The sequence below is a fragment of the Haliotis asinina genome, chromosome 5 (genome assembly GCF_037392515.1).
Source record: "Haliotis asinina isolate JCU_RB_2024 chromosome 5, JCU_Hal_asi_v2, whole genome shotgun sequence".
Classification (NCBI taxonomy): domain Eukaryota; kingdom Metazoa; phylum Mollusca; class Gastropoda; order Lepetellida; family Haliotidae; genus Haliotis; species Haliotis asinina.
The window spans coordinates 25,431,723-25,447,056 of NC_090284.1; the positions used below are offsets into that span (position 1 = coordinate 25,431,723).

The window sequence follows — 15,334 nt, forward strand, 5'->3', positions numbered from 1 at the left end:
GCTGAAGAATATATTGCCATTTCTTACAAATTTGATGTCAAGAATTAACATAACAGGTATATGGACCCATCCCAGCCCTACTTCACACCTCTTCCGTGAGCCAATTTACAATAATTCGCTGCTTCCTTGAAAAAGCTCCACACAATAGCTGGAGTTGGAAATCAAAACCATACTGCACACACAAGCAGATATAGTTACTTGTGCTGCAAATACTTGTGGTGTATTGCATGTAAAATGTGATGGAATCTGTTGTCAAACGATCAACGCCTAATTTAAATCCAGCCAAATATTTTCATCCATTACGACCAAGGCAAGCAGGAATTGGGCATTAAATCAAGAATCTGAGCAAACCAACTAAAGGCCTGGAGCTATTTTATTTTCTCTGTACTGCAGCTTGAGAGTATCTATTCACTGAAATCTTGTTGATATGGAATAAGATATTTATTAATATTGATCAGCTGAAATGTGCTGAGAAGACTTTAATGAGACGATTTTATCTTGCACTTGTCAACCCTGCATGTTACATGCCCCGAAGTATTTCTGAAGACAACACCATTTGTATTGATGTGTATAGAAGGAAACAGAACAGAACTTCCAGTAGGACTCCTCAAATGAAAAGTGTATAATAATATAAATATCAACATGCTGTTGCTAGCTAGCACACAGTAATGTTGTGGATACTTTAGTTTTCTTTGTGTGCAGTACATGTGGGTTTTGTTTCCAATACAGTGTTGTTAGGAAAATATTGATTTGACTCATCCTTCTTAAAAAAACACGCTCTCTTCATATGGCAATTACTGAAGACAACACACTAACTCTCACCAAATGTACTTTCTTGGTGTCTAACTGATAAACAGCACTCAAATGTAACACAGTTTTCTTAACCTGTCCCAGACAAAACGTTTTCATGTGTTACATTATGTATTCATTCCATCCCAACATGAACATTGCCACCTTGAATTATTCATTATATAATCTGCTCAAGTTACAAGCTCTCGTAACTACCATTGCAATCATGTCTTCAGGGATCCCGAAGAACAAATACATACAAATAAAAGGAATACGCCCAGTTTCACTGTGGTGTTGTAAGAGAGTCTGAAACATTGTTGCTGTGTAATTTGAGTCATGATCAAGTTCTAACTTGATGTGATCTGTAAACTGTGTGCAAACAGACAGATATATCTGGGTTTAGATGATATCTGGGTTTAACCTATTTGAATCAACTTAGTTTTGCATGCTGAGTCCTAAGACCTGAAGTTAATCTTCTTTACCCTTTGCCATCCAAAGACAAAACAGTATGAAATCATGTGAATGAGTAAGTCCTTACTATTCAATGAAAACTAAACATAATACAGTGGAATCTGTCTAGTATGGACTTGACTAGGGCAGACTCATTTGTTAGGAGCTTAAAAAGTCTGTATTGGACAAATACTTCCGTTACCAAAGACACTCACTCCCATGGTGAGTTACCTCCCTTTGTTAAGGACTGTAACCCAACAACTTAAATGCATGTACATTAGTTCTCTTTTATTTATACAATACATGTATACTCAATATAGTTATATTTTCACAGGGCTGAGTCTGTTAACCTAGTTTGTTTTTGGTTCTGTAACCTTCCATGTAATACAATGTGTTCCAAACTGAGAACATGGGGAATCGCATGTACGAACCACTATTCTCAGCAAAATGTCTAATGTCCATCAACATTTCCAATACTTTAACATGCGTCAATGCAGGAGGAGCCTTTTCATCTTCACCTTTGGTTTCCTCATTTGTTGAATAACACAAATTCATTTCTGCTGACATTGGGAGTGATTACAGAAATCAACTTCGCAAGCGGGTTGCCATCTTCTTCATCGTCATTTTGAGTTTCTTGGGCAGTATGAGATCCACATTTCTGAAAACACTTAAAACTTTCTGCTGATATTCCGCTTGCTGTTGTCACTTAGGTTCTTTACATAAAGCTGAGGCTAATGTTCATGATGCTTCAAAATATCTGATACACTCTGTTTACTTATCTTGTATTTCTCAGCAAGCTCGTTCTGTTTTGACATCACTGACTCATTAATAGGTTTGACATTGTCAGCAAGTGACAAATCAGGCAAACTACATTTTGCTGGTCGGTTTGCCATAACTATGAAGTGTATGTGATAACAGCGAGCAATCGGTCATTAACAAGACTGCTGACTGACCTTGAGTTAAGTGACACTTTGTGAGGTGACACTAATTGGTGTGTCTTTAATTAATTAACCCAGGTGAATAGAAGTAAATGAGATGTTTATTTAACGGACTGTTATAGTACTCATCTACTTATGGGTTACAAAGCCTTGTTCTCAAATTAACTTGATCGTAGGGATTGTTATTTTAGTCAACTACATATTCTGATAGCAATTTGATTGTTGGGACTACTATTTTAGTACATAATCCGTAACTGAGAGAGTCTGCAATATAAAGCAAGCTTTAATGAAAAATTTAGTACAATTTTGCCTATACTCAGAGAGGAGTCTGGATTTGGGAGAAAACCGTATTGCACAGAGTCCACATTTGACAGATTCCACTGTATAACATATTCATTCTGATTCCTCACAGTACTCTCAGACACAGCAATACATGGAGGTTTCAAATATCATCCTAATAGGCAGCTATGTAGAACTCCAACTCCTTCAAATGACATTTCCTAATTCATAAAGGAGAAATGAATGAGGGGTAGAGACGAAGTATGCCATGTCAGATATATGCTTGATCACAGAGAAATACAGATGCGCCATTTGTTGTGTCTTCAACTTCATGGTAGGAAATGAAAACTTACACTCATATTTATTGCATGTGAAATACTGGCAGAAATGGGTCAAACTGATGATGGCTATTAGTTGATTCATCAAACACAACTACTTTGATCTGCTTTCCACGAGGACGCTAAAGGCAGTAGTCAATAACCACAAAGATTCTTATCACTGACATACACATTCAGTAGAAAGTTCCAGAGAATAATGGGTGAAATTACGGTCCAATTATAACCAACACCTGAACTACTAAATAATGGCTGACAGTCTACATATAGTGGGAGTGATCTTAAGTGCAGTCTGATAACTAACTGAGGGCACACAGAGCCTCATTTTGTAATTATGAGATGAGACACCCTCAGATCAAAGGAAGTACCTGCAATTACCTGAATAACACATAGAATATGGTTGGTATATGTAGTTATAATAGCACCTATCATACGCCTGAATCTTTAAAGATCACATATACTCTAGGGGGTGTAAATGCAAAAAATCACTTATTGACATCGTTATAAATGAAAACCTGTCATTAAAACTGCTCATTTCGATCTATAATTACCTTAAATCGCACCTCTATCAATCTACTATCATTTAGTTTTGTCTCCTGCTTTGCCTACTTACCGAGTTACATCCCTTGTTTTCATAGATGATTCTGTCAAAATCACTTGGTGTCACTAGGTTGTAATCCATGTTAGGTGGTATAAACCTACATGTTATTTGTCATCATTCACTTGATGCTCAGTTAATGAATTTATAACAGGTATGATTAGTGGTAACGCCACTGAGATTACCCGTCAAAGTCCCCCATACGGCATTTCTTATGTCTGGATCGATCAGAGGATTAACTGATAACACCCTGATTGATTAATTACTCTTATGCGGATTTGCATGGGGATTTGTCAAAAGGTAGTGTTTACGTATGTACATTTACTAACCTATACTGAATATACTCTGTCGTGTCTGTGTCTATGTAAAAACAACACCATTCTTTCAAAGGATTAACTGAAAATACAATGATTGATTGCTCATTATTGACTAACTAAATTATTTTTTTAAAAGAATGATGCACATTATGCATTTAGTTGCCAGGTGTGCTATTTTGGATGACCAATGAGACTATACAGCAATGTGAAAAACCTGAAACGATACATCACGTTTTCATACATTAGACTGTTAAAAGACACATCATTTGGGAAATCTGCTGATGAATAATATATCACTCGTTTTTGTGGATACTGACAGATGCATTCCTCGAACAAGGTAATAGCCTGACATTGCTCCTATAACTTTAATTTGTTTTAATTTTAATATTTGCATTTTGTTTTTATTAAGTTGTCGTAGCTTTCAACAGAATCATTGTTTTTGTCGTAAAGTGTAATGATACAGACGACATACACTAGGGAGTGCGTGCGAGCACATTATGATTCATATAGGCAAACTATGAAATGTCTACATATTACATTCCTGCTATACATTCGCAGATAGCTTCTTTTTATTAAGTTTCAAAATGCATACAAGTATGATTATAAAGTAATTAGAATTACGAGATCAAATATAAAGACATATATTGACAAGTGTCTACATACTGGTGAGTGAACGTTTACAAAACAAGTAAATTTAGCAAGTGAAGAAATTAATTGCGCAGTATTTTTACTTTGACCCTGACCTCACTTATGTCATGTTACAGGTTGTGTCATCCAAACTCCTTTTGGTCATGATTCAAATACATATTTAACTACAAGTAGAAAGCCATTTTGATTTTCTAACTTGATGAAAACAAACCATAATCTCATTAATTCAAATGGACTTTAGTCCGTCACTTCACGATTTTCAAAAATGGTGGTGCCCTGCCTGAGAATGAATGTTATTTAAGTTTGTTTTCACGGATTTACAAACTCAAAATTACTTTCACTGGTAGTAAAATATGTATTTTATTGATGGACATTAGGATTTTACATGACATTGCTTATAACATAACAATTTCACTCTTGGAAGAGAGGCGGTGGTCAATATGATAGTACTTATGATGATATTGTCACTTTGACGACAACCTTGCTTCCGAGGATGAAAGCGTTATATTCATGCAAAATCCTTTTGAGCAGCAATGTGTAGTAAGCAGTCTTGATTTTATAAACTCGATGAAACTTGAACTCCATTTTCTATCCTGGAAGCGTTTAGTATATAATTTAGTATATACAGTATGGTTCAAAATTATTGAGAATAGCTAAAGCATTTCATATTATTAAACGAGAACAAATCAGATAAAATTGAATGTATTGTGAAAGTGAACTGACCTTTTCATGTTGTGTAGGTAACAATTTAATATTTTATCAAGTCTCCTTGAGCTTCACGGCACAGTCTAAGACGGGTAGGCATACTTCCTATCAGAGAGGTTAGTGTCTCGTGAGTTATGCTGTCCCAGTATCGGACCACTTCTCTCTTTATGTCTTCAATTTTTGTCAACCCCTTTTGATTCACACATTCCTTCATCATCCCCCAAATGTTCTCAATGGGATTTAAGTCAGGACTATATGCAGGAAATGGTAATGCAGTCACATTTTTCTCCTGAAACCACTGCTTGGCATGTTTTGCGGTGTGTTTAGGATCATTATCTTGCTGCAAAATCCAGTCATTTCCATGAAACACATGTGCACTTGGAAGGAGAAAATTATCTAATATGTTAGTGTAGCGTTGACTTGTCAGATTTCCCTCAAACACACACAGCGGGGTCGTTCCTAATAAGGATATCCCTCCCCATACATGAAACTTTGGGCTGTATTTAGGTCGTTGATACAACGGTGCTGACGCAGACTTTGTCCATATTTTCACATTATTGGGATATACGCATATTGAGCTTTCATCAGTAAAAATCACATTTTCCCAGTCAAAGTTTTCATGTGCCAAACACGACTCAACACGCCTGTCTTTATGTTCTTGTTTCATGAGAGGAGAAGGAATTCCAGTCTTTTTCTCCCATCCAAGATCAATCAAATTTCTTCTAACTGTAGATTTTGATACAACTGTTGATCCCCTTTCTATCATTTCATACTTGATGTTGGAGATGCTCGCCCTTTGCTTTTTAGACGCTAAAATTCCCAGCCGGACGCGATCTGAGAAGTCCAATTTTCTGGGTCTCCCTGCTCCTTTCTGGTGCCCAAAATCCTTTCCCTCTTTAAAATTCTTCCTAATCCTATACACAGTAGAAAGAGGAGTTCCTGTTCTCTCTGCCAATGTATTTACATCATCAATTCCTTGATTACACAACTCAAAAATCAACCTTCTTTTATCTTCAACAGACATTGTTGACAGTGCTGAGGAAAATGACGTCTGCTACAAATTCAGGGGAGGTAACTCTAATTGTACTATACTCAGTAGGCCAAGAAGAGTTACCTCCCTTATACCATTACTTAGTTTTAAGTATCAGTGAATCAGTTGAGGTGTTAGGATAGCTCAAAGTAAGAAGAAAAATTCTCAATAATTATGAACCAGACTATAACACAGGCTTCCACAACGCTTGTTTCGCACACACAAACAACCAAATTAAGCACAAACTACCAGGTCTGGTGGAAATCTGTGCATAGTGACATCATCACCCGACCCCAAGGAGCAATTGACGGCAACACAACAATTCGGCATGTCTTTGGTGACGTCAAGAAATCAGCAAAAAGACGAGCTTTCTACACATTTTCTATACAACTAATTGAAAATCATTCCTTCTATGACGTCACTGCAGGGTTCTGGCAACAGAGTTACGTAACCTGTCTGGGTTTTGTTTGTGAGCAAGAGAGAAGCAGACGTCATTTTAGCAACTTTTAAGCGCTTGGTATAAATTAACCACAAGTTTATTTTTTTTAAAAAAATGGTATTCCATTTATGACTAACCAGAAGTCTTTCATACGCAGTGGTGGAAAGAGTGCAAAAAAATTGAATATATTTGTTCTTTAATTACTCATGTTGCCCCTCCCTATCACGCTTTACCAACATTCAGTGTTCAGGGGGGCACTGCAGTTGTTGGATTTATGGTGTTTGAATCTTGAGGCTCTTAAGATAACATCAGGAGACAACAAAGACCCCATCAACCCTTATGAACATGGTCGTCCCCAACAGATCTAGCATTTCCTTGTAAGGATTATAAAACGCTTTCTGTCAGTAATGTGATAGATTCATTATGCTGTGACTGTTACTAAGTATCAAATATATGGTGATCTTTACAGCAGGAACCAAACAACAAGCAATCTATGTAGAAAGAAAATAATTTACCTGGACTGATAATGTACATATGGCCTCATTAACCTGCACTTTTTCATAACAGATGATCCATGTCATGTGATATATTCTATAACTGCTAAGCTTTAAAGGTGAAATGATGACTTGTTATCAACTAGTGGTATTATTAGATGCAGAATATTGTGTTCTATACATATATCCCTGATCCTGGATGCAAGTATATTATGCTGTGGGTCTTGATTAAACTGATGAAGTAATTCAAACAATATAAATGGGAAACTAAATGTGAATCTCTTTCGACAAATGCTCATGGGGTAAGTAACTTGATATGTTACCTTAATTTCTACCATCTACACCAGCTCTATTTATCTAGCTCTATTGCAGCTTAATGTCTATTATCTAAGTAGCTCTACTGCAGCTTAATGTCTGTTATCTGAAGTAGCTCTATTGCAGCTAGTATATGTGACTTCTATTTCGATGAACTATTAAATCTGGTTTATCAGTCTATCTATTTTGATGAACCAACAAAATGAATCATGATGAGCTGTTATCTATCTCAAGTAACACCTGAACTCAAGCTACACCTGAACTCAACTAAGTCCCAACTCAAGTCAGACCTTAACTCAAGCAAACCCTGAACACAACTGCCTGATTTGATATTGCCCATATGGTCAAAAGTACATGGTCTGACTGCATGTGAAAAGTCATACTCCTTGGAAAACCGTGAAGCATGGTGCATTTACGAGATCTTTTCAAACTGATACACCCTGCTGTGTCTGGACACCTACATTAAAGGTCACATGCAACGTAAAACACAACTTTGCAGATTCTGATACCTTTAGGTATACACTTACCGAAACAAATCATGAAAAGTGCCAATTCAGTCTACATTAAAGGTCACATGCAACGTAAAACACAACTTTGCAGATTCTGATACCTTTAGGTATACACTTACCGAAACAAATCATGAAAAGTGCCAATTCAGTCTATAAAGTTAAAAAAAAAAACGCGATGAAAAAAAAAGCCAGCGAAATCGGAGTTCAAACGATTCACTAAATTCCCCCCAGCGCTGCGCTGCGCCCATAACGCATGCGCTGTGAATAGGTTCACAGAGCTTGAAACAGTATGCATGTTCGGAGTATGAGGTCGTGAGCAGTAGTCTAATCTTGGTTGTGTACACAAACAATAAACAAGTAAATAATCTACTCGTGACATAAAAAAACTTGCTGATTGTTGTAAGCCTCTGTCACCAAGAAAGCTCAATGTCTGGTTTACTGACACCTGTTTGTCTGCCTGCCTGTCTGCTAAAGACAATATACAATAGTCAGCTTCAATCATTGAATGCAATTTGAACTTAACACCTATCAGGCTATACCCCATAAACAAAATAAATTGATTTATGACTTGTGTACCCAAGTCCAGTCTCTGCCACATTATGTAATTAGGCAGGTGTGATACTTGTACACATGACAAGTTTTTATGTCTGTGGGTTGAAAACAAACTACAGCCATTTTTTCGGATGAATGGATTTGACAGAAACTGGTGCAAACTCTTTCAAGTCCTGCTTTGTACTTGGACGAATGACACTTTCCAGTCACGCAGTAGTTCACCATCTCTGCTGAGATGATTTTTGATTTGATCAAACTCAAATTCAGAGAACGTGTATTTACAAAACCCAACATCTCTATTTACATTTTCTAGGGATAACAACTTATTCTAGTGTAAATGATTTTGTTTGACAACGGTATATGAATCCATACTGAAACGACGCATCAAGTACAATAAAAGAAGTTGTTATCCATGAAGAATCTTACTTTCTTGTGACTAGCCATACTTATGAAAGGCCCATCAAACAGATCATCTTTCTGTGCACACATTGAGCCCTCAGCGTATCAGCAAATGAACCAGCCAGTCGGAAGTCGTCATTACCCTTGAGTGCACAGCCACCCGCTATGACTGGGTTCGGTCTCCCGAGGGCTTCGTTTCGAGGGAAGTTAGCCCAAGTACAAAATATTGCACTTTTGAATCGCGATTGTACTCTTATATAATCTTGTTTATTTGTTTTTTAACAAGCAGCAATGTATATATTAGATGTCATGAATAAGTGATAATTGTGTTTTAATTGTGTGTGATTTTTTGGTTGCATGTGACCTTTAAAAAGGGCGTAATTAAGTTGTTCAGCACATTCCTGAATTGTGACAGAAAAGTGAGTGAGTGGGTTTTCTAAATATTGCCTCACTCAGTAAATAATAAATGTAAATAATCTAGTCTGGGCCAGACAATCCAGTGGTCAACAGCATGAGCATCAATCTATGCAACTAGGATACAATGACATCTGTGTGGCAGAACGAAATGAAGCCTAACTGTTTAAGAAAGCTTGTATCTCATTGGCTCAACAACCATTGCTTCCTTCATTTAGATGGGTTGGTCAAAATTCACGTGGGGATCAATGGACATACAATTTCATGATGATGTCTCAGGATCTACATGCAGAGGGATATCACACTGGCATAAAATATTAAAGGAATGATAAATGTGTATTTTGGCCTCAAACCCATTCAGTCTTTAGTCAAGCAATGCTAAGGAAGGCAACTCGTATTCACAAAACATTGCAGCCACTTATATCAAAATCTACATATTTCTTCCTTTGACAGAATACAGCATAAAAAAAAAATGTACTTGAACAATCAACAAAAATATGTACTGCCGATCGATATAACTCTCTTTCTATTTATCATCTCACAGTCTGTTTGCCAAAAGTATTCACTCTATGCTCCCACTCGGCTTGGGCATATCTGAACATACAGATCTAACTGCTTAGCATGAGAACGACAGTGTGCCAAGTAAACATGAAGTAAGTGGTGTCAACACAAGCCACAACTGTGTCTAATGGCTGGGGATATCCATGCAAACACCGGCGTTGCTGTCACATCAACACTCTACTGTAGCTATGGTTAGGCAGTACTGCACTTTTTCAAAGCACTTTGTAATGTGTTGTCATAGAAACAAGACACACAGTTCTATATATCTTAATAATTATTTCATGTGTATTAGATTGCTGAATATAAGGTCGGCTGAAACTGATATGGTGGGGGAATTGTATCCCTGAAACTTTCAAAACAATATATATTTTAAAAATCATTGTATAAAAATGTGAAAAACATATTTGAAAGCAAAAATATGTTTGCATTTTTTTCCATTTGGAGTTTTACTGTTTAATCTATGAAAATAATTCAGACTGTGTATCATTTTGAAAAAGGCTCCACACTGTCAGTTTCCCAACAACCAGGGCTGCTTACAAAGGCTGATACCATATCCATTGCCAATGCAACTAGCACACTGACCATGGAAACGTGTTTTGTATATTTTTAAGTACATCTATGTACATATTATGTTCAAATGTATGTACATTACATTAATTTTCCTTAAAAAACAATAACCTTGAAATCATGTATATTATCGGCCATCATTCCTCTTTTTAACTACGCGTCAATAACATCAAAATTAGATAAAGATAAGCAGTCCATCCAAGTAATAGTTCCCCCATACAGAAGAATAAAGGCATGTAGTTTGGGGGATTACACTTTCTCAGTAATGTACAGAATCTAACTCTTTTTTGGACTGAGTTCCATACAGGATTCACAACGACACAGAATAAGGCTCCATCTTAAGTACATTACGTCAGCAATCTCAGCCACTCAGTTCATGAATATTCATCAAACTGTGTTACACTAAAATCAGAAGATTCAAATTAATCAAAAGTATGTGTTTTGTTTTACAACTGATAATAATTTTTAATCTTTGTTTCGATCGATTTTCGATCACTGGCACACCTCTACCTGGTATATATCTTGATGCTAGTATTTTGCGTTACAAGTCCCTATGAACCAAGGAATTGCCATCAATGACAGTCATGCAAGACACTGTCGAATGACAGTCACGCAAGACACTGTCGGATGACAGTCATGCATGACACTGTCGAATGACAGTCATGCAAGAATGCGCGGACATAATTACTGAAGTACTCTCATTTATTTCTCAACTAATTTCCGGTCTTTCTTGATGAATAATAAATTGACAAGATTGGTAAAAAGGTTTGCAAGATGCCATCAATATCGAACCAGTAATCTATAGGTTAAATCGAAGCCCTGTGTACATGCTTTATTGATGACATTAGGAGCATGGAGGAGCTTCGTATCATTGTCTGATTGGGTTGACATGCTGTCTACTGAGGTCGTAACTAATAAATCAATAAATGTACAACAGACCAGAGCATCTGAATCTACCAGAGCAATTAGACTATCTACATTCAAGTTTAATTGACTACAGACCATTCTGCCTGGAGATGTTGATCACCCATGTGATAAAAAGAAGAGAAACCAACCATAAACATGGACAATTATGGTTTTATGCTGTGTGCCTGATTCAAACTTAAATCATCTGAAATAATTGGAAGAAAAACTTCAATGATAATTACCGTAAATACTTCCTTATGAGTCCTAGTGAGATAAGAATTCATGCATTGTATGAGCATTCAATTCAACTGGTTAATGGTATATCCGACACAATGATATGAAATAACTGGAAGAAAAACTTCAACGATAATTATTGTTAATAATTATTTATGAGTTATAGTGAGATAAGAATTCAAATGCTGAATGATCATCCAGTTCTCCTGGTTAATGGTATATCAAACATGATGGAATTTCTCCCCAAAGTCCAAAGTATAGACTGTACAGTCTATTAAATCACAACATCCAGATGACCTTATAAAATTTGGGGTAGGTTATGCATCATAACTTTCAAAAGTCTAGGTTTTTGTCATTTCTTTAAAAAAAAACTTGACTGTAACAATAAGCTATGAGAAATCACCTTTGTTCAAACTTCAGGACGAGTGTCAAAGTGCACTTGTAATCTTTTCTGAACAATAAACAATTTTGACTACACAATTCAAACAAATATCTGAATATATGCATGTATATGAAATTGTAGTTGAAAAAATATATATGTTTGCAAGTAATTGTGAAGATAAGCATGTTAGACAGAATAATTAATTTGGGGGGTTAAGTTTTGAAACGATGTACATTAAACTTGCGTCAGATAATAATGGTGAGATTTTGACGCATAATCAACTGAGGCCTGGAAAGTAATCAAGACTCCAATATTATTTCAACATGGATGCTTATTTGAGGAAATATGGTATTTAGGTTTCAAGTCTGCAGGTCTACATGTGACTCTAGCATTAGACAGTTCATTTCAATATATTTCATGAAGATTCATTCTCTATATGGACAAGCCAAACTGACATTAGAAAACGTTTCTGAACAGAAAAAAAAAAATTTCTTGCCCTACAAAACTATAGGTCCACAGGACCACCAATACTAATTTCAACAGTAGTTCTAGAAAATTTGACTGCAACATGATATACTCAAAGATTTAATGATTAAAACAATCACTAGAAGAACAGAGTTTTATCCAGAATTGTGTGTACTGGACACAAACGTCTGTGCTGTGAATAATTCTGCCTGAATCTGAAGACAAGTTCACATAACATATGTATGGACTGATACCAAAGAACCTTTCCTTTGCATGTAGTAGATTCAGTACCTGTTTGTTTCAGGAAGATCCATAACCTTCAAAGACTCACATGTTTTATGGTTTACACCAAAACTAATGTAATACAGATACTGATTATGAGCATGAAATATCAATTGACCCATACTAATGACACTGTGTTATTTTTATGTTAAACAAAAACTGTCAAAACATATTTAACAACATTAAATGGCATTAGATACAATGGAATATTGTCATTTCTTCTGTTTGATAACCATGGCTTGTATTCAAGACCCAAAAAAATGACATTACAAAAAGAAGAACTTAACTAAATATTAAACTTACTTCAAAAGAATGGAACCAAGAGCATTATCAGCAGTGAAGCGATACTTTTCCATTGAAGCCTGACGACCAGTCTATTGATCTGTGGTATAAATCGATCTTCAGGAACAAGCCATGTATCCATCAACGTGAGTACACAAATAATCCAAATTTCATTAATGATCACAGACCACTGACCAGCTATCAGGTCAACACTGCACTCCTCCAGTGTAACAAACACATAACTGATGGAATATGAGGGTACATTCTTTCAATAACTGGGTTTCACTGATTCATTTCTGAGTAAAGAAGATGTTTCCTGAGCTGTTTGGTCCTTGTGAATTATAAACAATCCGGATCAGTGTCATGAATAAACCACTGACACAGCTCAATGCAATTCTGTATCAATGAGTAGAAACACGATCGCCATTTTGCCGGTCACGGTACAGACATGCATGATTGGCTCTAGACCCACTCCAGGCTGAACAAAGGGTGTCTATTGAAGAAGTAAACAAATAAACAGCCATGTAGCTAGGTGCACACCACAACAGGGTATGTGGCTCCATAAACAGGGTATCAAAAGGGTTGTAGGACAGTGTGCTCCGATCAGCTCTATGTCTACACCAGCTCCTAGAATCTCCACACTTTCTACTTTCAAGAACTGTTCCCACGTCTTCATAAGAGGAATCTGATCTGCCCCACTATGTGAAACCTCTCAAACTTGACTTAATGAAATGAGACCTTATTAAAGCCAACATTGGATAGCAATTTGTCAGCTCAGTTGCAGGATTATATTGACAGACAGAGAGTCCACAGTAGATCAAATAAACTGCATTATCAGAGATAAATGAAGAGAAGGGTGGTAGCCTGAAGTCTGTTTTTGATGCAGTTTATTTGACTGCGACTGAAATCTGTAGCTACAATAATTTCAACTCACAAAATCAACACTTGTGAAAGCATGGAGTATTGATTTGCCAGTTATCTCGGTTCCTAATCTTGCCAATATGTGTATAAATCACAGCCAGAAATATTTACTTTCTCTGTATGAACCTGTGATTGAAAACTTCCCAATCATTTCTTGTCGTCATGATGAATAGGGCTGGTGTTATGATTAATAGACATGCCAGCAAAACAAATGAACTCAATTAATACTGCCATAACAATAGGTTTGGTGGAATGAAACAAAAATTACCATTTCAAAACCTCCACATACCATTTAGCTGAACATTTTACAGCCTTTACACAAATTTGTATGAACTACATCATCTGCTATGGGGAGGATTTGTAAACTACATCAATAGATTCTTGCCTTTATGAGTATCACTTCTAAATGCTGATCAAATACTTCACAACTTATGCTGAAAGTTCGCATTTACAAGTCAATTACTAGCTTTAAATGATATGCGATAAAGAAAAGCTTTAGACATTGGAACGTTGCAACATTTTTATTTTTTTTAATTTGCAGATCCATAAACGGAGAAATTACATAAATAAAATAGGTTTCATTGTCCTTTAGAAGTTTGTGAGACACAAAAGTGATACTTTAAGAATGACAACTTCTTTATGTGTTTCTACTGATGTGTGAAGAGGAAGGCAAACCTTCACATGAAATATTAGCACTAAACTAAAATGTGGTACTCAGACCGATATTGATGGACTAATGATACGACTTGTGTCATGCAATCATGCAACATGTCAGTCAAGCAGCTCAATTCACAATCTGCATTCTATTTCCTCATCCTTCTCTTGAATTGTTGTAACTCACGGTTCTTATAAATCAATACCCTGGAATCTATAGTCCCAAAGCCAGTATCAGGTGATTGCTAAGATCTGGACTGGGGATAAGCGTCATTCCCTTGGAATCTCTGGGATGCACTTGACAGGACCATCAGTCACAACCTTGACAGATGTTCAGTATGACACAAAGCCTCTTTTGTTGACAACTGGCTCAAAGTTTGCTTTTAGCTCAAATGTACATGACAAAAGCATTAAGAAGTGAGACGTTAATGACTTTACTTATTCATTTTAATAATTCACACCTTTCCTTTGACAGGTTTACTGACAGAAAGTGATACAACCGTTCCATCATGGGCGAGGGTGGTTCTACACTGAGTTTAACAATAATTCTAGCAATATCATGGGGACACCACAAATAGGCTTCACACATTGTATCCATGTGGGGACGGAACCTGGGTCTTCGCAGTAACTAGAGAATACATTCACTACGAGGCTACCTTACAAAATGACAGTCTGTTCTTCAGTCCAAGTTATACATGTATTTGTTAACAGAAGATACCTGTTGCCACTCTGCCTGACACTAAAACAAGGATTCAGTAGTCATCTTAGTGTCAGTATACTGAGTCTGTCTAGCCTGGATTCCATGTTAAACCACAGCACTGTATCACAGTAAATTAGCACTTAGGTCACCTGTCCAGCCAATGTTACAA

General features: G+C 36.4%; 1 protein-coding gene across 9 annotated transcripts in view; it reads right to left on the minus strand.

Annotated features, from left to right (window-relative positions):
• Positions 1-15,334, minus strand: part of LOC137283273 (coiled-coil domain-containing protein 154-like) — a 77,552-nt gene that overhangs the window by 33,695 nt on the left and 28,523 nt on the right. The window contains exon 1 of one of the 9 annotated variants that reach the window (XM_067814720.1): positions 12,912-12,995. The exons of the other annotated variants lie outside the window; for them this stretch is intronic. Coding sequence (XP_067670821.1) covers positions 12,912-12,964 — 53 coding nt within the window. The 5' untranslated portion in view covers positions 12,965-12,995. Of the gene's footprint in view, positions 1-12,911; positions 12,996-15,334 lie in introns of those variants that run through there. 9 annotated transcript variants of the gene reach the window in all.